The sequence below is a fragment of the Heteronotia binoei genome, chromosome 1, assembly GCF_032191835.1.
Source record: "Heteronotia binoei isolate CCM8104 ecotype False Entrance Well chromosome 1, APGP_CSIRO_Hbin_v1, whole genome shotgun sequence".
Classification (NCBI taxonomy): domain Eukaryota; kingdom Metazoa; phylum Chordata; class Lepidosauria; order Squamata; family Gekkonidae; genus Heteronotia; species Heteronotia binoei.
The window spans coordinates 33,502,330-33,526,895 of NC_083223.1; the positions used below are offsets into that span (position 1 = coordinate 33,502,330).

Below are 24,566 nucleotides of genomic sequence, written 5' to 3' on the forward strand. Positions count from 1 at the left end.
CTGCTGTGAGAGCCCTCTCCAGCCCCACCCACCTCACAGGGTGACTGTTGTGGGGGAGGAAGGCAAGGGAGATTGTGAGCCGCTCTGAGACTCTTCGGAGTGGAGGGTGGGATATAAATCCAATATCTTCTTCTTCTTCAGTCAATGGGAGAATAGGGAGAGCCAGTAACTGCCAGAACTAAGGATGATCACCTTTTACTGATAGAATCAGGTCTGCTGACTAGCAACAGCCTCTCAGGCAGGAGAGAGAAGCAGATTCAACCAATGGCATGCAAGTACTCTTGATTGATAGTTTGATGGACCAAAGGTTGCACCACAGTCTCACTCAGTCCCAACCAATCAGGCTGCTCGGTTTTGCCAAGACAAAAGAGCTTTGGAGAAGAATTCATTTGTTTTTATGAATGACATATTAAATTTGTGTATATTAGAATTGTGTTATTCATATACAACAGTGGAAGAATCCCATGCTTTGAGATTTCCAGTATATTATACTACCTTTGAAGTAATATAAGCCAATTCTTTTCAGTTTTTAAAACTTCTCTCTCATCTGGATGCTTCAAGTGAGTTACAACAACATATTTAAAATGTGCAATAGGAATGTAATACATGAAGTGCAAATCAGACTTTAACAGTGAAATCCTAAACAGGGTTAGAACTGCACCATAAGAATATTAACACATCTTTTCAATGTTACCCTGCTTGCAAAGGTTCCTCTTAAATGGATTTCCCAATATTTATGTGTTTGAGGTAGGGTATTATTCCTCACCATTGTTCAGTTTGACTATGCAATGTGGCATACCTCACAATGAGCAATGTCCTCTGTCAGATGTTTTCCACAATATATGCAATTAATATAGGCCAAGAACTCATTTCCCTGTGAACTGTTTATTGCAGATTGTTTGAGCCAGTTCTAGAGCTGGAAAAGGTAATCGCATGCAGAGTGCTCTAGGGAAATAAATGCTTGTCATTGATGCTGAGGGACCAATTAGCACCTTGTGTTGACATAACTCAAAGGATTATCTGTCTGGTCTTTGCGGAGAGAGAAAAAAGCCATCTACAGTCTAGGGGTTGGAACTCCAATTTGCAAAGCGGTGGGAAGGGTACAAACAAAAAGAAAAATAACCCTGGGCCAAAACATTCAAACTCTTGCTTGTATCATTTCAAAGGATGCTATATGCCATTATTTGATTTCAGTATTTCAGCTAATTAGAGACTAATTTGTCTATGCGTGTGTGAACATTAAAAAAATACACAGGACATGGAGAGAGAATAAATGACTGAAACAGGTGGTTGGATGCAGTCATGTTTTCTGCCTGTGAAAATGACCACCAAATAAGTCTATGCTGGGAGTCATGGGATTCCCTAGAGAAAAGGCCTGTGGAATGGGGACTGTTGTAAGGAGGAGAATCTAGAGTATGCAAAACCTGAATATGGTCATGTGATTTTCAGCTCCCAACAGAATTCCTGTTCCATCAGCCAACCTGTGGGTACATATAACTATGTAATTACTAGGACTGCAAATTATATTTGATTTAATGGGTAAATTTGTCATAAAAATTTGCAGCCTTTTCCTATTAATGTTTTCTCAAAAGCCAATAGTACTTCTAAGGACTTGAGGTGTAAGATGGGTTTGTTGTACAATAACATGGTAGAATGCTGACTTGGTGGAATGGATGTGACACTTAAGTTGACAGTCATATTTTTGAATGCTCCCCCATGTGAAAAATGTCCTAGACAAGCAAAACGCTGGGCTAGAACCTTTCTCTCAAATGCCACTTTTCAATTGACAAGTAGTTATTATTTGTCAACATTCAAAAGTTATATGCCCCACCCATAGAGTGAAGTAATATAGTCACACCAAACACTTCACTCATTATAGGCATGGATAAGCCCTGATGGATGATCTATTGTACACCAGTCAACTGGTAGGGGGAGTCTGACCCCGTTGGTCTTCCTGGACTTCTCATGGCCTTATATATTACCAGCCATTATATTTTTCTGAGCTGACTGGGTGAAATTAATTTGGGAAGGCACAGTACTATGAAGTTTGTAATTGTTTTTGGAAGGCAGGTTCCAGAAAATATGGTAGAAGGATTTCTGTCCTACCTGTGGCTATTAGACTTTTCAGGTATGTGAAGGTTTTACCTTGTCCTCCATGCATTGCAACACCAGAGATAAATATGATGCACATCTCTGCCTCGCTTTTCCATCCAGTTCCAGAAAGATGAGCACAGCTATGGCAGTGGGGCATATCAGAAGAGGCAGTCCATGGCATGGATCCGTGTGGCCAGATCAGCCTGGTCAAACCTATCTAGATTTGTCAAAAAGGTATTTTGTCAGTTGATAAGCATACTATTACTATTCCTGTCAATATCATTTTTATATCATCATTATCATATTTTATCATTCAATTATAATATTTGATAAGTTATATTTCAATATTTTAATGCTAATATTTTATAATTTTGTTTTTATGTTGTTTTTACTTTATTGGTTTTAACACTGTAGGTCACCGTGAGACCTTTTGGGTGTGCAGCAACTAAAAAAATCTAATAAATACATAGATAAATATTCTCCCCACCTTTAGATTCCACAAAAATAGTTCAAAAAGCCCTTGTGATCGAACCATCCTTGACAAAACATGATGTATCTTGAAAATTCTATGACACGACTCATGCAAGAGACACCGGGCTGAAGGGGTGTGGATGTCCCTTTTCTGCTCATACTGATGCCAAGCTGCCTATTAGCCTTTGTTATGTGTACATTTGCAATGTTTCACACTGAAAATATCAGGAGGCGTTGAGCTTGAATCCATACCCTGGAAATGAAGGGGGGGAAAGACAACTGCAACTATGAAAATAATAATAATAATAATTTGAGCCAAATACCAGCCACCTACCTCAGGATGATTTGTTACACCTGCAAAGCTAGTCTGGAAAATCTCAGTGGTGTGAGACTGTATGTGCCACTGTTCACAGTCTTTAATATATAGCAGTTTGCTGGAACTGCAATCAGAGAGAGTGCACCGATGCAGCTCACATTAACAGTGGTAGTGGTGTTTGTATGCCTTGAGTAAACACTAGGTTTATGTCTCTGAACATGTTCTTTCTCGGTTCTGATAAAACAATTCTATGAGTACAGTGATAAATATATATATTTATATATATAGGTGTGCATAATATATATATACACACACACACATGTTGGCCAGGATGAACTTTCCAAAAATCTGACAAAATTAATTAATCAACAGAGTATCAGAGACAGCGCTGGAAAGAAGAAGCCCTATAGAAGAAGAAGTTAGTGTATAACTAACAGGAATGTCTCCGGTGCTCTTTTATTCATTTGTCAATCTTCTTAGATTTTTTTGGGAAGGTTTTGTATGACAGATTGTATGTTTTTACTGAAAACTGCCTTGAGAGCTTTATCATCACAAATACCAGCATCTACATTTTAAAAATAATGTATGTATCCTCAACATGACACTTTCTTGCCACTTTGAAGATGTCACTGCCTGATTTACAGAACAAACCTGAGGGATTAGAATAGGGAGCTGACTGACCCCATGCTGGCATAACATGGAGTTATGCTGGAGTAAGGGCAGTTTATGGTGGCTTAGGGCACTAGTTGCACTGGGCCACAGATTTTCACTGGCTCAGTAGCACCGCAGCTGCATACCATGGAGCAACAGCACAAACTCTGCTGCTGGTGTAGATGTGGGTGTCCCCAGGGCCATGGTGGCAGGCAGTTAGGCAGCTCCCAAAATGTTTTCAGCATGGGAATGCCTCCCCAAACAGGTGCAAAGTTGTGCTGGCAAAAATGGATGCTGGACCATCCCTTCTCCGAACATCCCTAAAATATGGCTTTTCATGGTCTTTTGGGGGGGGGGGGGGCTTCTTTTCCCAGTAAATGTACAAAACAGGATACTGACTGTTGAGAATAAGATCTGCTTGTGGAATAGACTTAATGGAATTGGATGTACCCACTTTCTCCTTCTGTTGCAGCCCACTAAGCTTTAATGACATAAGTTTTTATAGCCTGGAGTCCACAAAAGCTTATTCCATAATAGGTCTGTTAGTTTGTATAGTGCCACAAATCTCTTGTGTGTGTGAGAGAGAGACCCACACACACATGTATACATACAGAGAAAGTAACTTGGTTACTCTGGAATTCGTGACAGACAAAACAATTTTTACTTTACCCAGTACCCAAGTCACATCGTAAAATGCAGAATGGCTGAAATGCAACTGAAAGCCAACCTGTCTCGTCATCAGTCAGTTCACAAAATGAATACAAGCACATTTAAAACTGCCTTTTTGTTTATTTCACACATGCACTAATACTAGGAACAAGACTGAAACATGTTTAAAGTCATATGTGTAAAATGAAAATAGAGGAGAGGAGATTTATCTTTCCACCTGTCTGCATTTACCTTGAGGCCATATAATAAAATTACACATTTGCATTCAACCAATTCATTACCCCTGGTTCCCAATATCCCAACCCTGTGAATGTTTGCTTACAACTAAGTCACTCTGAATCCAGTGGGTAGGGTTGCTAACTTCCAGGCGGGGCCTGGTAATCATCAGGGATTACAACAGATTTCCAAATGACAGAGATCAGTTCCCCTGGAGAAAATGGTTGCATTTGAGGGTGGGCTCAGTGGCATCATACCCAGGTTCCACTCCCAAAATCTTCTGGAGTTTCCCAACCCAGAGCTGACATCCCTACCAGTGGATTTTACTCCCAAGTACGTGTGCACAGGATTGCAACCTGAGTTGACTGAGATTGCAATCTTAACAATACTTTAAGAGTACCTAAAATAGGGCTTACTTTGAGTAGACCTACTTAGAATTGCTTATAGGGTTGCCATCTTTCAGTGGGGCCTGGAAATCTCCCGCTTTTGCAACTGCTCTCCAGCTGGCGGAGATCAGCTCCCCTGGAGAAAATGGCTACTTTGAAGGGTGGACTCAGTGGCTTTGTATCATGCTGAGGCCCCTCCCCTCCCAAACCCACCCTCTCCCAGATCTACCCCCAAAGTCTCCAGGTATTTTCCAACACAGACCTGACAATCCTAATTGCTTCCTAAATCAAACAGCAAATTCAAATTGGAAACAGTTAGAAATTTAGGATTGGGAAGTATTGGTTGAAGGATGTAAAAATTTTGTGCACTTTGAATTTTTATCGTTCAACTTTTAAATTTGATCTCTGGCATTAGGATTGCCAGCCTCCAGGTGGGACCAGGGGATCCCCTGGAATTATAGTTCATCTCCACACTGCAGAGATCAGTTCCCTTGCAGTCAATGAATGCTTTGGAGGGTGGCCTCTATAGCATTGTCCTCCCCTGGCTCAGTCCCCTTATCTCCTGAAGTTTCCCAGTCTTGATCTGGCAACCATACCCCCTATTCCTCTGCTGGTGGCCAGGGGGGACCTGGCAACCCTAACCCCCTCCCTTCCTGCATGGGGAGGTACAGCCAATGTTTTTAAAAGCATGGATATTGAGAAGCCTGTCCTCTCCTGTCTGCGTTTCCTGGGACATAAAATCACACTACTGTAATTGAAAAGGGACTTAGGAGAATGCCACACAAAAACTTTAAAGAGCATTTGGGAAATGCTTTCACTGACTGTGCAAAAAGGCCTTCACTTCCTTTTACCTCACCTATAGTTCAGTTGTTCTCAAGGGATCCAGATAAACTTGGCCAAGGTTGAGTATAGTTAATCCCTGACTGACTCTCAAATCCCAAAGGAGCCTGAGAAGTAACTCTCCACCCCTTAATCACTCTTCACAGATCTCTGAATCATCTTTGAGTGAAATGTACCCAGTGAGTAACTTGTTTTGCAGAAAACAGTGGAAGGTTACTTGGTGTTTCCACAGTAACCAGTTAGAAGATAATATCTGGACAAGGTCATGCACCCTTTTCATTTATTACTGCATACAGTACAGAAAAGTCAGATGCAAAAGTCATGTGGTGACTTTACAAACATGACTACCCCCCTCCTTAGCAATACCATATTTAATGTTCTGTATTTTTACTGGGGTTCACTACAATTTCCATATTTGTAAATCACATGAATAATTTTATAAACAGATGACTAGAATACACACATCAGGGGAAAAACCTATCTTTACGTAGGACAATCAGTCGAGCTGTGAGAACAAGATTGCAGTTGTCACAGATATACAGCCACATTTCATTACACCATGTTCAGTTCCTATTTCATAAAACAAATATGGATGGTACATTAATATAAACCAGAGTAGCTTTTAAAAAAAAAGAGAGATAATTTGTTTCTGTGATCTTGTGGACTTTCCTACAGTACAAGAATCCCCTGGTTTCAGCTGCGTTATCTGAAAAAAGAACAGTTGGATTCGAGTCCAATTGCACCTTAGAGACCATCCAGCTTTTCAGGCTCTAAACTTTCAAGAGTCAAATCTCCCTCTGTCATGGTGCTGACATCAATTTCCCCTGTTCCTTTCCTCTGTGGGGGTCATCATGTTTTGTTTTTTAAATCAGCCGTTGGCTTATCAAAGAATCGTAGAAAAAGCTACAATATTCAGTTGCTAATTTGAAAACAATGGGAAGTTCCCGCTTGAGGCTGGGGGCATGAACACAGTGGGGGACCAGGGTGGGAAAATGCAAGGAGACCTGCCTTGTGGAACTCCTGTTGTCTTGGCACTGTATTGGCACTCACAGCGACAACAAGGAAAGCATATAAACCCATCCCAGTGTGGAAAACCCCTGAGTTCCTTGAACAGTTTGAATGCAGGGCCACATACCTTAGTGATAAGCTGTCTTGCATTAATGTCAATTCATTATAAGGTTGTCAGCTCTAAGGCAAGAAATGTTGGGGGGGTACAGCCTGGGGGGGGGTTTGGAAAGGGGAAACCTCAGTGAGGTATAATCCCACACAGCCTACCCTCTGAAGCTGCTATTTTCACTAGGGGAACGCATCTCTATTATCTTGAGATCAGTTTTATTTCCAGGAGAACTCCAGGCTCCACCTGGAGGCTGGCCAGTGGGGATACCAGCTCGGGGTTGGGAAATACCTGGAAATTTTTGGGGGAAATACCTGGAAAGCCTGGGGAGGGTGAGGATGGGGAGGGTCATCAATGAGGTATAATGCCATAGAGTCCATCTTCCAAAGCAGCCATTTTCTCCAAATGAACTGATCTCTTTTGCCTGGAGATCAGTTATAATCACAGGAGATTTCCAGCCTGGAGGTTGGCAACTCTACGTGGCAACTCTAGAGTTATTTCTCACTGGAACATATAGAATAGAATCCTAAGTTTACATTGCTGCTTATATGGCATCTACTTCTGCTGCTCATATGAAGCCGTCTCACATATATGTTCCAAGTTCTCAAGCAGAATTCATTGGAGCTATGCCCAGAGGCCCTTTTGGGATCAAGGATCTTTTGTATCATTGCAGTAGAAACATATGGTGAAGGGGAGCAAAAAAGAAAAAAGAAAAAAAGCCATTCCTTTTTCTAAGCAGCCTGAAAATGAAATGAAAGCCCGAGACTGTCTGTGTCAGTGTGTTAATTTGCTCTAAAACAAATGCATCTGGACTTGAAAATGCATGTTGGTCCTCTTCACCTAGCAGGATTAATTTCCCCCCTCCCTGTTGCAGTAAACAAAACTTTAATGATGGTATGAAACTTGATCACTTGGTGCAGATATTAGTGGTTGCATAGGTGGCTCTGGAAGACAGAAGCATGCTGCTTTTTAATTACTGTAGCTTCCACTAAACTCCGGTGTGCCCTTTAATCTAGCAGAGATCAGCACAGTGATTAGCACAATCACTATGTGGCTTGTTGGTAAGGTTGCCAACTCTGGGTTGGGAAATTCCTGGAGATTTGGGGGTCAAGCTTGGGTAGGGATGAGCCTGGAGAAGGAAGGGAGCTCAACAGGAATGTGAGGGCAAAGAATCCACCCTCCAAAGCAACCATTTTCTCCCAGGGAACTGATCTCTTTTGTCTGAAGAAGTGAGCAGTAACTCACGAAAGATCATATCATGCCTGATCACAAATGTTGTTAGTCTTTAAGGTGCTAATGGACTCTTGTTCTATTGCTAGAGATCAGCTGTAATTTTGGGAATCTTCAGACCCCAACCAGAGGTTGGCAACCCTACTTGTAAGTTTCATGTCCCCTGGATCCCAGGTGAGACTTTAATGTATCTTAAGGAAGAACTGGAGGCAGGTCTATTCTGAAGTGAGTTCCATGTTATTCAATCTGGTTACTCCCAGGAAAGCATCCTTTGGTCTGCAGCCATAGTGGCTGCTCAAGGCATTTTTCAGACTGCCACAGCACCATTCTGCCTTGCTGCCCAGCTCCCGCCCCTGCCAACTCCCTCCCCAGGAAGCCAGCTATTGCCACAGCCTGAATCAATCCCATTAGAATCCAGAAAGCCCTGTTGTCTGGGGCACGCATGGCATGCTTTACTGGTTTTAGAGGCTGGGTGGGGTGCAGGCTAGTGGAGGGTGGCTGAGTTGAACTATTTACTCTCCTGGGTGGGGGAAGGGGTGAGGAGGGAGATTGCTGCTTCCCACAATCCACTGCTTGCTTGAGGAGATTGCCTCACCTTGCCTCTTGTAAGAACCAGTCCTGAGGCGCTATGGGAAAGTGTATGCATGAGTGTCTTATCCAGGTTAGTGATTGTCAGTATGGAACCAGGGAGGGAAACAGATTATTCCAGAATAATTAACAGGGAACATGAGGGTGTGACTGCGTCTCCCAGAGACGTATGCTACTTCAGGAATTAGTCAATGGAAGGTCTTGGCCAAAAAGTTCTTTCCCTCACTTAGTGAAATGACAAAGCAGGACACACCTTTGCTCAGGGCAGGGAGAAGAGGAAACAAGCATCCCCCTTCTTTTTCAGACAAATGTCTTCCCTCTGCACAACCAGGCAGCTTTCTCCTATGTATATTTACTTGAGAGGGACCTATTCAGTGCAACAAGGCTTACTGTAGCGTTTCTTTTTAATTGCAGCTTTTCCTTTTAATTGCAAGTAAGTAGGCATAGTAGTTACAGTGTTAGACAGGAACAGAAGACACCTAACCCTGCTCAGACACAAAGCCTAACCTCTTAGCCTAACCTACCTCGTAAAGTTGTTGTGAAGATAACAGGGGAAGAAAAGAATAATGTCAGCCATCCCAGAGTTCTTTGGTGAAAGAATGGAAGAGTAATAGAATGGATAGCTTTTTTGTTTTGTTTTTGCTGTCAAGTTGCAGCCCACTTAAGCCGCCCCGTAGTTTTCAAGGCAAGGGTTGTTCAAAGGTGGTTTGCCAAGTACTGATCAGGGTCACCCCTCCTTAGCTTCTGAGACTGACAAGATCTGGCTAGTCTGGGCCATCCAAATTAGAGCAAAGCTGACCCTCTCTTATTGTGTTTGTAACAGTGCATTGAATTTCCCCCCAGCAAGCTGGGTACTCATTTTACCAACCTTGGAAGGATGGAAGGCTGAGTCAACCTCGAGTCGGCTACCTGAAAACCCAGCTTTGACTGGGGATTGAACTCAGGTCATGAGCAGAGTTTAGGACTGCAGTACTGCAGCTTTAACACTCTGTGCCATGGAGCTCTTCTAATCAGTGCCGGATTAAATCCTGTGGAGGCCCCAATTTAGTCAAAATCTTGAGGGGTCCCTTGCAAATTGTCTTAGAGTTGGAGCAGCCACCCTGCTGTCCATGACCCCCACAGCAGCCTGCAGGCACCTTCTCAAAAGTCCTTTAGACAAAGCTGTGGAGGAGAGGCAAACTCGGTGATGATGCCAGCAACAGCCACACCAGGCAAGTTGAGCAAATAGTGGCTTGGTTGCTGGCTGGGAGGGCTGCAAGCAGGAGGGAAAGCAGGAGGGAAAGCCATCCCAGGGCCCCTACAGTCATGGGGGCCCATAGGCCAGTGCCTACTTGGCCTAATGGTTAATCCGGCCCTGCTTCTCGTGCTCCAAGGGCACCTCAAAGTTAGAGACTTGTTTAATTGTTTGGCCTCTGATAAGTTTCACCACTTGTTTTGATGCACACCCCTATCTGCCAGTATTCGTGGAATTTTTTATTATGGCCAGGGGCTTCTGAACTTGGAAGCATCCTGGGGTCCTCTGGATCTCTGAGAGGACCCTCTAAAAACAGGGCTGCCCTGACAGGATTGTCAATTTAGGTGGAGAGATTACTGTAGATTTGGGGGCAGACCCCGGCTTCAGCGGATTTTTAGGAAGGCCAGCAGGGCCGTAGCCAGGATTTTAAAAGTCAGGGGGCACCCTTTCTCATCCACTGTGGGATTTGCCGCTTCTCAAAGTGGTCAAGTCGAGGTAGCCAATCCTAAAACTCTGGAGTTAAGAAGGGACCACACCTTGCATGCAAGCTGGGAGGTTCCTTCCAATTCCCTCTTCCCCAGAGCTTTCTCTGCCTTCCACCTTCTGCTTTTGCTGTTTTAGTGCACTGTGCCCTACTCAGCTTTCCTGGCTCCGGCTGCTGCTCATGACAAAAAATAAAATAAAATTAGCTGCACCCTGGAGGGTTCCCTGGAAGTCAGGGGGCATTGCCCCCACGGCCCCCCTGTAGCTACAGGCCTGAAGGGCAGGGACCTGATGCCACAGAAAGATGCCTTTCTTTCCAGGGAAATGATCTCTGCGGTCTGAAGATGTTAATTCTAAGGGAACTCCAGCCCTCCCTCCGTTGATCACTACATTTCACCTTGTGCTGCCCTTCAGCTCATGGCCTCTGGACCTTGCTGTTGTGTGCTTGTGCGGGCGCCCCTGTTCTTACGTGAAGTAACTGCCTATTGAGGAGGATCCGCTCCCCGCATCTAGGGAGGGGGTTCTACACAGCCTGTGAAAGTTTATACTGTCGTTATGGCCTAAGCAGGTGTGGCCAACGGTAGCTCTCCAGGTGTTTTTTGCCTACAACTGGCCAATGGCTGGGGCTGATGGGAGTTGTAGGCAAAAAGAAACATCTGGAGAGCTACCGTTGGCCACCCCTGACTTAAAGTAAAGTACTTTTATTTTTGCCAACCGGGCCAGGCAGAACAGCACAATCCTAGGCATGTTTCACTCCCCAAGTCCAGCGTGCGCAGCTGTGCTCGGCTGCCCCCATGACAGCACTCTCTCTCTCTCTCGACGAGGACGCCAACTGCGGCTTTGGGTCGGATTCCTCCTCCCCGGAAGTACAGGCTGCCGCGGAGCTCCTCGCCCGGCCTGCTCTGTGGGGAGCCGGGGAGGGAACGGAGGGGCGGCCTCGGGCACGTCGGCGGCGGCGGCGCAGCGCCCCCCCGCGGAGGCGTGCGGCGTGGCCGCGGTCCGAGGAGAGAAAGGGAAGAGGAACCAGTAATGGCGGCCAGTTAGTGTGTGCGGCTGAGCAGGGAAGGAGGCGGCGCTTTGCTCGCCTTCGGGGCCCTTGTTCCTCGCCCGGCAGCGGCGCCACCGTCGCCGCCGCTCCCCAAAGCGGAGGCGGCTGAGGAGACAGCGCCAGCGCCGCCTTCTCCCTCCCTCCCTCCCTGCTTCCTTCCTTCCCTCTCCGGGCAGGCTGCGGCGGGGCCATGGTGAACACCCGAAAGAGCTCCCAGCAGCGGCTCTCCGGTAAAGCGGCGGCGGCGGCGCTCTCGGGGCCCGGCAGCCATTTCATCTCGTCCAGGACCCGCTTGTCCAGGACCAGCGCCAAAGCGGCGGCGGCGGCGGCTGCCTTGGCGGCCGGGCAGGATGAGGAGTCGGGCCGGGTAAGGCGCGAGAGCGGCGTGTGGGGCTGGTGGGGCAGGGGCTCCCTCCCTCCCTCCTATCCTTGCCCGGGGCTGACAGGAGCCGGGCGGGAAGAGGCGCCTGTCCGGCCGGGGCAAACTCTGCCGGCCTCCGCTCGGCTCGGCTCCAGCCCCGCTGGGTGTTTGGCTCTGTCCCTGCCCGGGGGGCTGGCGGGGGGGGGGGGTTCGTCCCGGACGGGGTTTGTTTTGTTGTGTTTCCCCCACCAGGCTGGGCTGAGCGGCTGCTCGGGAGGGGAGGGGAGGGGAGGAGAGGAGAGGAGAGGACGTGAGAAATGTGAAGTGTGCTGCTGCGCTGCGGAGGAGGAGGAGGGCTGGGATTTGGAGCTCGATGTAAAGGGAGGTCATTTGAGGTGGAATGGCTGCGAGCGGCTGGGGAGTTTGCAGCTGAGAAGGTGCCGGCGGGGGGGTGGGAGGAAGCAAGGCGAAGAGGGCGACTTGTCCAGGGGGGGCTCTTCATCTGCGGCTGGGAACGGTGGACGAGAAAGAAACATCATTTGTATGTGTTTTATTATTATTTTGGTCCCCCCCCCCCCCCCGTTTCTATGTGCGTGACTGTGTAGGCGGCGCAGACAAGACTGGCAGGCTCGGTTGTGCCAGGCAGGCTCGGGGAGAGCGAAGCTCCCCCTCTGGCAGAAACCGGCGTTGCAGTTAGAAGGACAAGGGGCGGGGGGAGGAAGAGGAGGGGAAAAGTTAGGAGTTGGAAATGCACTAACTTTGCACAGTTTAAACGAGGAAATGGCTGCGGATTTCTTTCTTGGAAGCGTTCGGAGGGGTGGTATTTGGGTCGGGTGGAAAGGGGAGAGTGAACTGAACACGGGAGGTTTGTTCTTCGTTAGTCGTTCCATGCCTTGGTGATTATTTTGTTTAATTAGCTATGCTAGCGAAGTGTATTTATAAGGGTGCCGCAAGTGATAGTATTTGGATGGCAGACCTCCAGGAAATACCAGGGTCATAACGTGGAGGCAGGCGATGGCAAACCACCTCTGAACCTCTCTTGCCTTGAAAAGCCTAGTGGGACGCTACAGGTCAGCTGTGATTTGATGGCACTTTTCAACACCATCACTAATTGCGGGTGAATGCAACAGTTTAATGTTGGGAACTGATCTGTTGTAATTTCATACTCTAATATGCAGATTCTCAGAAACTGTATTTTATTCCTGTGTATTGCTAAGAGGGAAAATTGATAACCTGGCTGTTATTTGGATGACTGTTTAAAAAACAGTAGCTGAGTTGGTGAGGTTGACTGCTTACCAAAAAAATAAAGACATAGACAGTTTAGCAAGCTCATGGAATAGAGTGATTCAAATGATGGAATTGTTAATTGACAAGTAGACATATCTGTAATGTTTTGGCCCTTTCTTAAAATAGACTCTTTTCTGTGTTTTGATGTTAGGTAATTGATGTACTGTATTGCAATGTACTGCATGCTAGACTTAACACAGACAGTGTGTGTGTGTGTGTATATATGTATATGTATACGTATAAAAAAGCTGATTCGCTGTAAAATAATAATGTGACCCTCCAGCTCTTGGTCTGGCAAATTGCTAGCTGAGAAAGAACATTCTTTTAAGGAATGACTCCAAGGCTGTTCTATGTTAAACATGTTCCAATTATTTCTGTGCTTAAAAAGCATATCTGAGATTCGTGAAGAGAGGTATTTGCCATTGTTTATGCAGCAGATGCAAGCAGTGCAGGGGTCATTTTGTAGAAAAATAGGTGGTGGGGCTCAGCCAGGGATTGTTATGCAGCTGCACATACTATTCAATGGACAAGGAGGTAGAACTCTCAGTAGGAGGAGGTGGAACTCTCAGAAAGGTTCAGGAACTGTGCTCCTGTGAGCTCCCACTGAATCTGAGGCCTGCAGCAGTGTGTGTAAAAAGCAAATTTATCCTTGTTTAATAAAACTTCCCCTGGACTGTTAGGGCTGCTTTTATGGTTCATTTTCTTAATCTTCAGAAAAGGTATTTGCATTTTGTAAAGTATGACAGAAATAAGGCAACAGAAATAAGTGTTCTGTGAATATGTGCATTAGGTGCTCATTTACGTCCTTAGGTTAGAAATCTTGCTCTTGCTGCATTTCATATTTGTTTCCCAATACAGAACTTAATCCCTATGTTGAAAAATGTAACGTCCTCAGGTTTAAAACTTTTTATTCTATTAATAGCTGTTTTTTCTACACTTTTATTTCTGTATTTCAATTAAATTTTTCTGATTTGTTCTTATCCTCATATTATGACTTGATCTTAGACACCAATTTTTTTTTATGCTAGTTAAGTTATTTTCAGGGTACTTTAATGTGAACTAGCATGGAGTTAGGAGATAGTATAGGGCTCCAGTTTATTTAAAACATTCATAGATTGTCTTTTCCCACACATTGGGCCCAAGGAGGTTTACAAGAATATGGGGACACGCAGTTGTTAAAAACAATTACACCATAAAACCACATTGATTACAATCAAAAACAACAAACAGATCATTTTGAGCTTTTTTTTTTTTTAACTGTTGAGACGCAGCCAACATGGTGACTCCACAGCAGGGTTTTTGATGTATGAGATGTTCAGAGGTGGTTTGCCATTGCCTGCCTCTTGAGTCCAATCCTAGACTTCCTTGGAGGTCTCCCATCCAAGTACTAACCAGGGCTGACCCTGCTTAGTTTCTGAGATCTGACAAGATTGGGCTAGCCCAGACAAGATCTGGGTTGGGGGCAGGGGGGAAGCAATATTATGTGTTTTTAAGAATGTTAAAAAATTTCACCTTTTCACAGCTTCTTTTGGGGACATTGTGAAAAGGAATCAAGAAATCATAATAATTCCTTGAAGCTTTCATAAGCATATTTTGGAAATGGTGAATTTAGACAGGTTATTATAGTGAAAACAGCAAAGTTAGTTGCATTCAGCAGGTATTGGCTTACTCAGCAAATGGCATTTTTAGTACTGCATTGGGAGCTATTCGTGATAAATTTGCTGCAGAAAATGTCTACTATCAGCAAAAGACTTTTTATCTTTTAAAAGTTAGTTACTTTCTATAACTGTTTTTCTTTCTTAGGACAGTTAAACATTTTCATAGTCTACATGCTTTAAGATTGTTGTATGGTTTTTGGAATATGTCAGTTTTTTCCATTTACATAGTCCATAAATTTGACTGCTGTTTTAGTCTTACATAGTACATATCATGTAAGAGCCACATAGAATAAACGTCAGATGTTTGAGAGCTGTAAGACATGAACATCAGATGTTTGAGGGCAGGAAGGAAGGAAGGAAAATAGGGGGAGGGAGAAGGGAAAAGAAATCAGCTTTAACTTTAAATGCATTCTCCAAGCTGCTTGCTGGCTTGGCTTGGAGAAGTGATTTAAAGAAAGAAATGCCTTCTCCAAGCTGGCCAACAGGGCAGTGGGGGCTTTGAGAGCCACACAATATGTGTGAAAGAGCCACATGTGGCTCCTGAGCCACAGTTTGTCCACCCTTGCTATATATGGTCTATATGCTAGAAAAAGCTTTGAGACATGGACAGGTGAGAAGGGACTCAAGTTTTACACTAAAATTGGCTGTAGTTCACAATGCCTTGTGATCTGAAAGACTTCTGTTTGTAAACCATTGTTCCAGTAGAAGGTCTTGACTGTGAGACAGTAGTTTCAAAACTAGTATGGGGATTTTTGCACATTCAGGGATTTCCCTGTTTCGTTTTACATTGGTGAGGGATCCCTGTGATCTTTTAAAAAAATAGAACAGAATCTAGAATCCCTACACAGAAAGGCTTTGGGTTGTTCTGGTTGTTCCATATCTAACTGGTGATATGCTTTCCATTGTTTTTATTGTTTTATATTTGTTTTTAACCATTTGCTGCTTAGAAACCTGGTGAGAACTCTCTTTGGTTCTGCTGAAATTACAGTATTCTCAGGGATAGAAGTAATATGGAAGTGACACTTGTCATGTGTTTCACTTCATGTGGTTGTGGTTATAGGGGGGAAAGTTGTATAGATGGATTAGTGTCATGGTTTATTTACAAACTCCTAAAATATTTTTTATATTTGCCATAGAGACTACCAACAGAATGATGCTGTCCTGTTCAGATGTTACCTAGCTTGTAGGCTCTTACCTTGTAGGGTAGTAGCTGGTTTGCACATATTTAGAAATGAATCAATTTGAAAGAAATATAGCAAAATATTGGCTGGGTTGAATAATTCTAAATACATGTGATTTAATTACATTTACAAGTATTGTCTTTTTCTGTAATTCCATAATAGGCTACAGCTGCAGTTCTAAGCAAGTGTACTTTGAAGAAAGTTCAATTGAAATAGGCTAGGATTTACTTCTGAACTAACCACACTTAGGGTCTGGTTCTGAACTATAACTTATTGTGTTGAAATGTTTCTTCATTTATTTCTAGGAATTGCCTGGCCATTTCATGGTGTGGGGTTAGGGCTCTGAGGGAGAAAGTACTGGAGAAAATAATATTTTGCAATTCTTAGAAGAACACAATTGCAGTATTCATATTAATATGTCCGGTGAATAGACAGACTGCCAATTTAGCAACTCTTTAGTTGCTACTAAGTGGATCAAGCAGATTGCTGTTCTGCTGAAGTGGGTAATCTAACTGTATGTTAGTACTCAGTGGAGGTAATGAAAGTGAGGTGTTTTCTTGATTGATCTGTGAAGTCAATCGTATCAATAAAGCAGTTTGGAAGAGTATTGTTGTTGAGATTTTGTTTGAAAGTACTTAATCTTCTAGTGTCACACAAATAGTGATGTTCTCCTATATGATCTGTTTTGTTTCCTGTGATCACTTTCTTTGGTCTGTTATGGACATAGCTAATTTTATGATCTTCTGTGCTGGGGTGTAGAAATTATTATAATGACAGACTTGTCCTTTGTAAATAACCATTATTGGAGCATGAGAGGGATAAAAGTGAATACTTGTCGTTAATATTTTATTAGAAAAATTGGGTTTGAAAAAATACAGATCATTAAATATGGCCAACAATATAAAACTACAAAATAATTGTGTAACTTTCAGCTTGAGAAGTTCCATTAACAAACCAGGAGGCATAATTGTAAGACTGATTTTTGTAAACCACCATGACCATTAGGAAAGGCATTATGATGGGTTGGGGGTGGGGAATCTTGACATATGACAGGATTTATTATTATTTTTAGAAAAAACCCATCTGTTGTCTTAAAGCATCCATAGATGCCTGACACTCTTTTTGTCAGACATTATTTTTGTGTCCTAGTTATAGTAGCCGCCCTGAGCCTGCCTAGGCGGGGCGGGCGGGGTATAAATAAAAAGTTTATTATTATTATTAGTGTAGAGTTGGAAGTGGGGAGAGTCTGTCTAGGTGCTGGTTTAGGATTGATACAGCCACTTAAGGTATTTTCACAGTTCATCTGCTTGAGTTCCCACCTTAACAGAGGATGTTATATGCTTAAACTATCCTTAACAGATACCCACACAGCAGTTTCTTGAAAAATCGCCAAGATGAAGTGGCATCCCTTACTAGACAATTTATTTTGTAGTAATAAAGTGTCTTCCTGTAATTTATATCCATTGCTGCTACTTTCCTTAGTGGTTGTGAAGAACTGTTATATTTCCTAATCTGTCTGGCATATAGTAGCGTTTAAAACAGTCATTATGTCCCCTGCCCTCTCATTTTCTGTACACTATGATGTTCATCTTCAGTCTTCATGAGATGCCCTTTTTGTACATTTTATCTTATTTTCTTGGCACATTTGTCACTGGTTAACATTCTTCCTTTTTTCTTGGCAACTGATGAAATTGTAAGGAGATTGGAGACACCAGTGGAGAAGTTTAATTAGGTTACACTTGCCAAGTTACAAATAACAAGATTCTTTGGAGGAAGTTCTAGTACTAGTTTATGTTTTCCATCTAGATGCCCCGCTCCCTGATTCATTTACAGAACCTCAGATAACATCCACAGCTGAGAATAAAACCAGACAGATATGCAAGAAATACTTGAACATGAAAAATGCTAAAGGGTCCCCCCCCCCCAATAAAACAGGACGTTCCAGATTAACCTAAAGATTAACCAGGGCTGTCAAACTCATTTGTTATTAGGGCTGGATCTGACATAAATGAGACATTGTCAGGCTGGGCCATGTATGTCATGTAATGTAATGCCAGATAGCAGATACAGAAACTTTATAAAGGACACAGAAAGCACAAAGATATTTTAAAAACTTAAAACATACTTAAAACAGTAGCACTCATTCGTCTTAAAGGTGCTTTCTCTTCTGTGCAATCCAGGGAACTGGCCAAAGGAAGCTCTGGCTCTTTTCTTCCCCAGGGGATCAGAAGGGGAGGAGCCTCAGCCAATAGAAAGAAGAGCGGCTTGCTCATTAGCTCTTCTGTGCAATTGAGAGAGCCTGGCAAACATGCCCTCCCCCCAAGGGAGCCTCAGCCAATGGAAAAAATAGTAGCTTTGCTGTTGGATTGATGTTCTTCCAGCCAGATTCTGATATTTGCACAGCTGAATGTGATGTTGGAACCAGATTCCAAGCTCGCTAGGACCCCAATTTGGCTTGGAATCACAGCACAGGGAGGGAAGGGCTTCAGTCATGCCAAGGGGCTTTTATCCTGCTGTGGGGAGGGGGGTTTCATGACTCAGATGGTAGCAAAGAACACAGTAATTTGCAGCTCTCTCTCTTTAATAGGGTTTTCAGGTAGCCGGCTCGAGGTTGACTCAGCCTTCCATCCTTCCAAGGTTGGTAAAATGAGTACCCAGCTTGCTGGGGGGGAAGTGTAGATGACTGGGGAAGGCAGTGGCAAACCACCCCATAAAAAGTCTGCCATGGAAACGTTGTGAAAGCAACGTCACCCCAGAGTCCGAAACGACTGGTGCTTGCACAGGGGACCTTTCCTTTCCTTTTCCTTTGAGCATGAGGTGCAGGTCCTTTGAGCATCCAGGCCAGATGCCCTCTTCAGGCTCCCTTCCATTTCTAGTCATCTATGACTTTTTAAAAACTTCCAATATAAATTTTTGAGGACTAAAGCCCGCTTCTTCAGAAACAATGTGGGGTGTCCTCATTAGGCAGACTTTTTATACAGGAGATGTGGGGGGAAAGGTAGTGGGATCAAGAAACTGATGAAATGTGATGATGTAAAATTCAGACCTAATTGAGAGAAATATTTAGTTAACACCTATAATGTATGGGAAATCCTGAGTTCTGCTAGGGAGCTTTATGCTGAACATGGGATGGTTTCATGTAGCCATGATCATTGGGGGGTGGGGGGGGTGGAATCCTAAAGTGAGGTAATATCTGTATGTATAAATTAGTGCTGCTGCTTTAGAGTGGAAAACTAACTTAGTGTGAATTCTTTCTGAAGTGTTCATGGGAACACATAGGTGGTCTTGTGACTCTTGTCCTCTGTCTCTATGCTTTCATTCAATGCACTGTTACAAACACAATAAGAGAGGGTCAGCTTTGCTCTAATCTGGATGGCCCAGACTAGCCAGATCTTGTCAGTCTCAGAAGCTAAGGAGGGGTGACCCTGATCAGTACTTGGCAAACCACCTTTGAACAACCCTTGCCTTGAAAACTACGGGGCGGCTTAAGTGGGCTGCAACTTGACAGCAAAAACAAAACAAAAAAGCTATCCATTCTATTACTCTTCCATTCTTTCGCCAAATACCTCTGGGATGGCTGACATTCTTTTCTTCCCCTGTTATCTTCACAACAACTTTACGAGGTAGGTTAGGCTAAGAGGTTAGGCTTTGTGTCTGAGCAGGGTTAGGTGTCTTCTGTTCCTGTCTAACACTGTAACTACTATGCCTACTTACTTGCAATTAAAAGGAAAAGCTGCAATTAAAAAGAAATGCTACAGTAAGCCTTGTTGCACTGAATAGGTCCCCCTCAAGTAAATATACATAGGAGAAAGCTGCCTGGTTGTGCAGAGGGAAGACATTTGTCTGAAAAAGAAGGGGAATGCTTGTTGCTCGAGGTTGACTCAGCCTTCCATCCTTCCAAGGTCGGTAAAATGAGTACCCAGCTTGCTGGGGGGAAAGTGTAGATGACTGGGGAAGGCAATGGCAAACCACCCAGTAAAAAAAGTCTGCCATGAAAACCTTGTGAAAGCAACGTCACCCCAGAGTTGGAAACGACTGGTGGCTTGCACAGGGGACCTTTCCTTTCCTTTCTCTTTAATAGTGGATATACTCATAATTTGCTTGCAGAAAATATGAAGGCTTTAACTCCTTGTAAACATACTAAATATATTTATATGCTAAGTTTATAAATGATGCATTTTCTTTTGTGAAAAGTGGTAAAATTCAGGCTTTATGAGAAAGTCCTCCCACCAAATATCCATTTTTGTCCTCCCCCATGAGTGTACATTCCCCCTCCCTCTGGGCTTCATAATTTCTAGAAATGTTAACAGCAGAGGTGGGCAAACTCTGGCATGCATGCCAGCAGTGACAAAATAGACAATTCTGCTTTCAAGGCACTGATATCATTCCTGGGCATGGGTGAAGGCAACAGTTGCAGACTATGTCTTTCATCTTCTCCCAGATTGGCACAACCATCAGTAGAATCTGAGGCACATCCTTGAGGGGGGGGGGGGGGCTTGGCTTGTTCCAGATGTATCTGGCCAAGTACAACTTCATCACCCACCCGTTTGGTTGATTGGCACACCAACATCTTCACAGGTAGATGTTGCACTTTTGTGATATCTGTTCTTTAAAAAAGTTGCTTACCCCCTACTACACATGGAAGCAATTCTAAACAGGTATACTTAGAAGTAAGTCCAGTGTTATTCAGCTGTGCTTACTCTCAGAGAGTGTCTTCTGGACTGCAGCATTCAGTTGCCAGCTTTAAGATATTTCAGGACTCTTCATTGTCTTTGCATTTAAACTGAGTGAGAGCCAGTTAATGATTTAAAGAAGCAAGATGCATGCTTTTGCTGTTAACATGTAGGGGACTGGGAGTTCCAGTTTAACCTATGGGCCCATATCTCATCAAAGGTGAGATATGCTAGTCTGGCTTGGACACATCTTTGTAGAAGCAGGTAAACAGAGCCACAGTTTGTCCTTCTGCCATTTCTTGCCTCTGTCCTGTTGACTCAATCCATACTTGAAGTTGGAATCACCTTTGTATTGTTTGGATATAAGTGGAAGTAACTCTAAAGCTGTTGTTTTTTTTAAAAAAATACTTCATTTATTGTCTGCCTTTCTTGTTGAGACTCAGGGAGGATTACAAAATACAAAAATCAGTTCAAAAAAACACCAAAGACACCCAATAAACAATGCAGTAGGACTAGGATTACAGAATTGTCTTAGGTATCAGCTATAATGCAGAAAGAGGGTTGCAGAGGTAATGTGCCCTGAGCCCTGTCTTTACAGGGGAGGGTGGTTTAAAAATCCAGTGTAATAATAATAAAAGGATGGTGATAATATGAGATTATTGTCAGGGCATTTAATCTAAAACATGTAGATTAAATGGCATATTCTGAATTTTATGGGTGAATTTTAGCTGTTTCTAGTGATGCATATAGTCTGAGGTTGAACAAGTCATGAATATGTGGAAATGAGCTTCTTCAGTGAGCTTCAACAGCATTACGTTGCAGATTTTAAACTTTCACATTACTGTCTTAAGACGTATCATTGCGTTTGTGCAACTTCTTCACCAAAAAGTTCATGCTTTTGAGCTCTTATTTAAATCTGTTCTGACAGTTTAACATCTATCCTCTGCCAAAGTATTTATTAAACTGTAAGGAAAAAAAAGAGTAAAAATTGGCGAATGATTGTTCACTTAAAAAACCCAATAAAGTTACTTCATAGAATATTCTAGTTTCTTGTTGCATATTTCATTTTTGCATTTAACCATCCTTTATTTTCATTACACTTGTATGTTGCTTCATATCTTCAGGCAGTGATGCAATATTTCTGCCATGTCTGCTTCTTCCAGTTGAGCTTTCACACTCTGCTCAAACTGGTTTGAAACCTGTTGCGTAGCTTCCTTTTTTACCTAGCACAGAATTACTCAGGACATTTAATAAAGGATCGACCTGCGTCACTGTTGTAGTAGTATGGCACACCTTTAGAGGTTCATATAGTATGTATAAATATGGCTGTGATTTGGTAGTTTGTGGTTTGCTGGTAGTTTATATTAATGAGTGTATGCTTGAGCATATTTATAGTGAGCTTGCCTTACAGACCTTTAGTTAATGCAAGATAGACCTGACATGTATATTTTGCAGGTTCTGCACAGATATTTTTGCTTTCTGATGCTTTTAAAATTTAAAATTTTCTGGCTGCATTTGGAGACATCCAACTTCAGTAACAAGGTTGGTAATGCTAAGGCAGTCTGCTTGAAAGACATCCTGTCTGATACTGCTTTGTACTGTGAACCCACAGGGTGCGTCCCTAGAGCATCTACTTGATTCCATGGAGTTGAAAACTTTTCTGGTGCCCAAAAAGAACAGAGTGTGTGTCATAGAATGTACACCCATCTTTCCCATGTCAGACATGCAGGAGTATCACAGCAGAGTTGTCCATATAAAAGGATTCCTTATTCTATTAAGTGAGAAGAAAAATGTTGATAACTTCTCTGAATTTCAATGGAATTTAATATTGTCAGTGTCTGTCTTTAATGTTTTAAGGTTGCATCCACAATGAGGAAAAGATATAAGCATTATTCTGTAGAATGAGGGTTTTCTTTGATTGCATACAGATTCCACAGCATGTGTAAAATGTATTGTATGATCCTTGCTATTCTTGGGCATTCTGGGCTACCCTCTATGCCTCAGCTTGCCAGAAAATCTGACACAACTTCTTAAAAAAGGAGTGCAAATTCTCAGTTCCCCTGTAACTTTTCCTTATAATTAGACTTTCAAGTTTGGGCATGATTATTTGATGTATTTGGTGAAATTCGTATGGTTTGATAAAAAGCAGTACTGGACTGTAGTTTTGTGACCTGGCATTGATTTTGTTTCCCCCAAGAAGGGTAGTAGAATATTTCTTTACTGATAGGAGACAGATAGCATAAAATAAGGTAAACTTTTGATTTTTTTTTCCTTCCCTAGAGAGATGATGGTAGTGATGGCAGCTTGAGTGATAGCCACATATCTCCTCCAGCCAAACGTACCTTGAAACATGCTGATTCAGTATGCAAAGACAAATCAAAATCTCGCAGTACTGGGCCACGAGAAGAATGGAGCATCTCAGCTGGACAGTCCCGGTAAGACTATTAAACAGTGTTTAAATTGTTATCTGGGGGAGTTGTCTGAAATTCTGTCTACTGTAAAATGACACTGAAGTTGCCTCAATTTGTATTGGAGCTACCCATTACATCACAACATCCTTGCAACTGTCACCTTCCCCCCTTAAATTTTACTTTGTTCTGACCTGTTCTCTTCTGACTTTTCTATAATAAATGAGACATCCAAAATTGTGGAGAATGATGAGTTTGGAACTATGAGGACATGGGGAAGAGGGCACATAGTGTTCATTTTATTGTGCATTAGAGTATAAGGTAGGGAACTTAGCATGGGAATACTTTTTTGTTAACATCTCAGTATTTTTTACAATGTGTAATTGTGCAGTTAGTCAAAGCTTTTTGACTGGATATATATAAAAACAAAAATAAAAGTGCATATGGCACAGTTTGTTGCTTCTTTCCCTATTCCCTTTCTTTTGAATGACAAGTTTTTGTTCCTGGAAAAGGAATATAATAGTTGCATCTCTTAGTCATTAAAGCATCTGAAATTCCTCAGGATTTTCTGTGCTCATTGTATTATGGCCAATTATTAATTCATTTAATGTTGTGAACCTAGTAGTGGAAAATATGTAATCATCTTTGTTTCTGCTTTATGTTTACCTTTCTGTTAACCATGTATTTGACCTGTGAGGTTGCTCCATAACTAGGGCTCAGGTTAACCAAATTGACGTGTCAACTTCTCAAGCCAATTTGCCTGAACCAAATATGATTTTATATAGTTTTCTTTGGCATGTGCTCCTTGAGCGCTCCTTTGTTCTGTTACATACGTTTTGTTCTGTTAAATGGCATATGATGTGCAGAACCCCTTTGTTTTCTTCTAGGATTTTCAGAATTGCAGAGGTAGCTGTCTAACTCTTCTGATTTTCAGTAGTTAAATCTGAAATGGAAATGTGGCAGCCACAAGTGCAATCCATGAGTTTCTGGATTTTGTAGATAACATTTGTGACTCCTGCTTCAAACATTAATTACACAAAATTAGGAGCTTTGGTGTCTGAAAACTGAACAGATGATGTATGTTATTGATGGTGATAAATAATCCTGTGTACTGTTTTGTAATTTCTGGAACCAGTGTCTATAACTTTCTACCTCTATAATAACTTTATAACTTGTCCCAGTGTTACCAAGATAATCATTTTAAATCAGTTAAAAAGATGGTTGTATCTTTTTCAGAAAGGGGAAACCTATCTCAGTGATGGAAGAAAGAATAACTCTGTGAATCCCCTATTATGGGAGCAAGGAAAAATGAATCTGTTCAGTTTAAAACACAAATACATTGAGGGTTTTTTTGGAGCTGCACTGTTCTTGGATATTTGTATGAATAAAATAAATATTTAACCTTTTAAAAGAGTCAAGACTAAGAGCTCTTATAGCACACGCTTGTTCTTTTTTGTAGAATTGTTTTAAGATCAAATGTTGGGCTGATTAGTCACTTGCAACAGTCTTCTCCATTTGTCTGCTGATAGTCTTAGTCTGTCTTGTACAGTTTGTTAGGTTTTAAATCAGTTCTCTGAGAGGTGTGGTGAGGTCAAGCCAGCCACTGTGCTCAGCAAAGGGTAAAGCCTTTTTTCCAGTCTAAAGAGTCTTCCTTTCAT

The 24,566-nt window shown here is 42.6% G+C and overlaps 1 protein-coding gene across 3 annotated transcripts in view; it reads left to right on the forward strand.

The window, feature by feature from the left end:
- Window positions 1-11,280: 11,280 nt before the first annotated feature.
- Window positions 11,281-24,566, forward strand: part of ATAD2B (ATPase family AAA domain containing 2B) — a 112,479-nt gene continuing 99,193 nt past the window's right edge. For 2 of the 3 annotated variants that reach the window (XM_060233430.1, XM_060233423.1), the window contains exons 1-2: window positions 11,327-11,707; window positions 22,781-22,935. In XM_060233430.1, the coding sequence (XP_060089413.1) occupies window positions 11,531-11,707; window positions 22,781-22,935 (332 nt within the window). In that variant the 5' untranslated portion in view covers window positions 11,327-11,530. Of the gene's footprint in view, window positions 11,708-22,780; window positions 22,936-24,566 lie in introns of all 3 variants that reach the window. The other variant, XM_060233416.1, reaches the window with a different exon arrangement.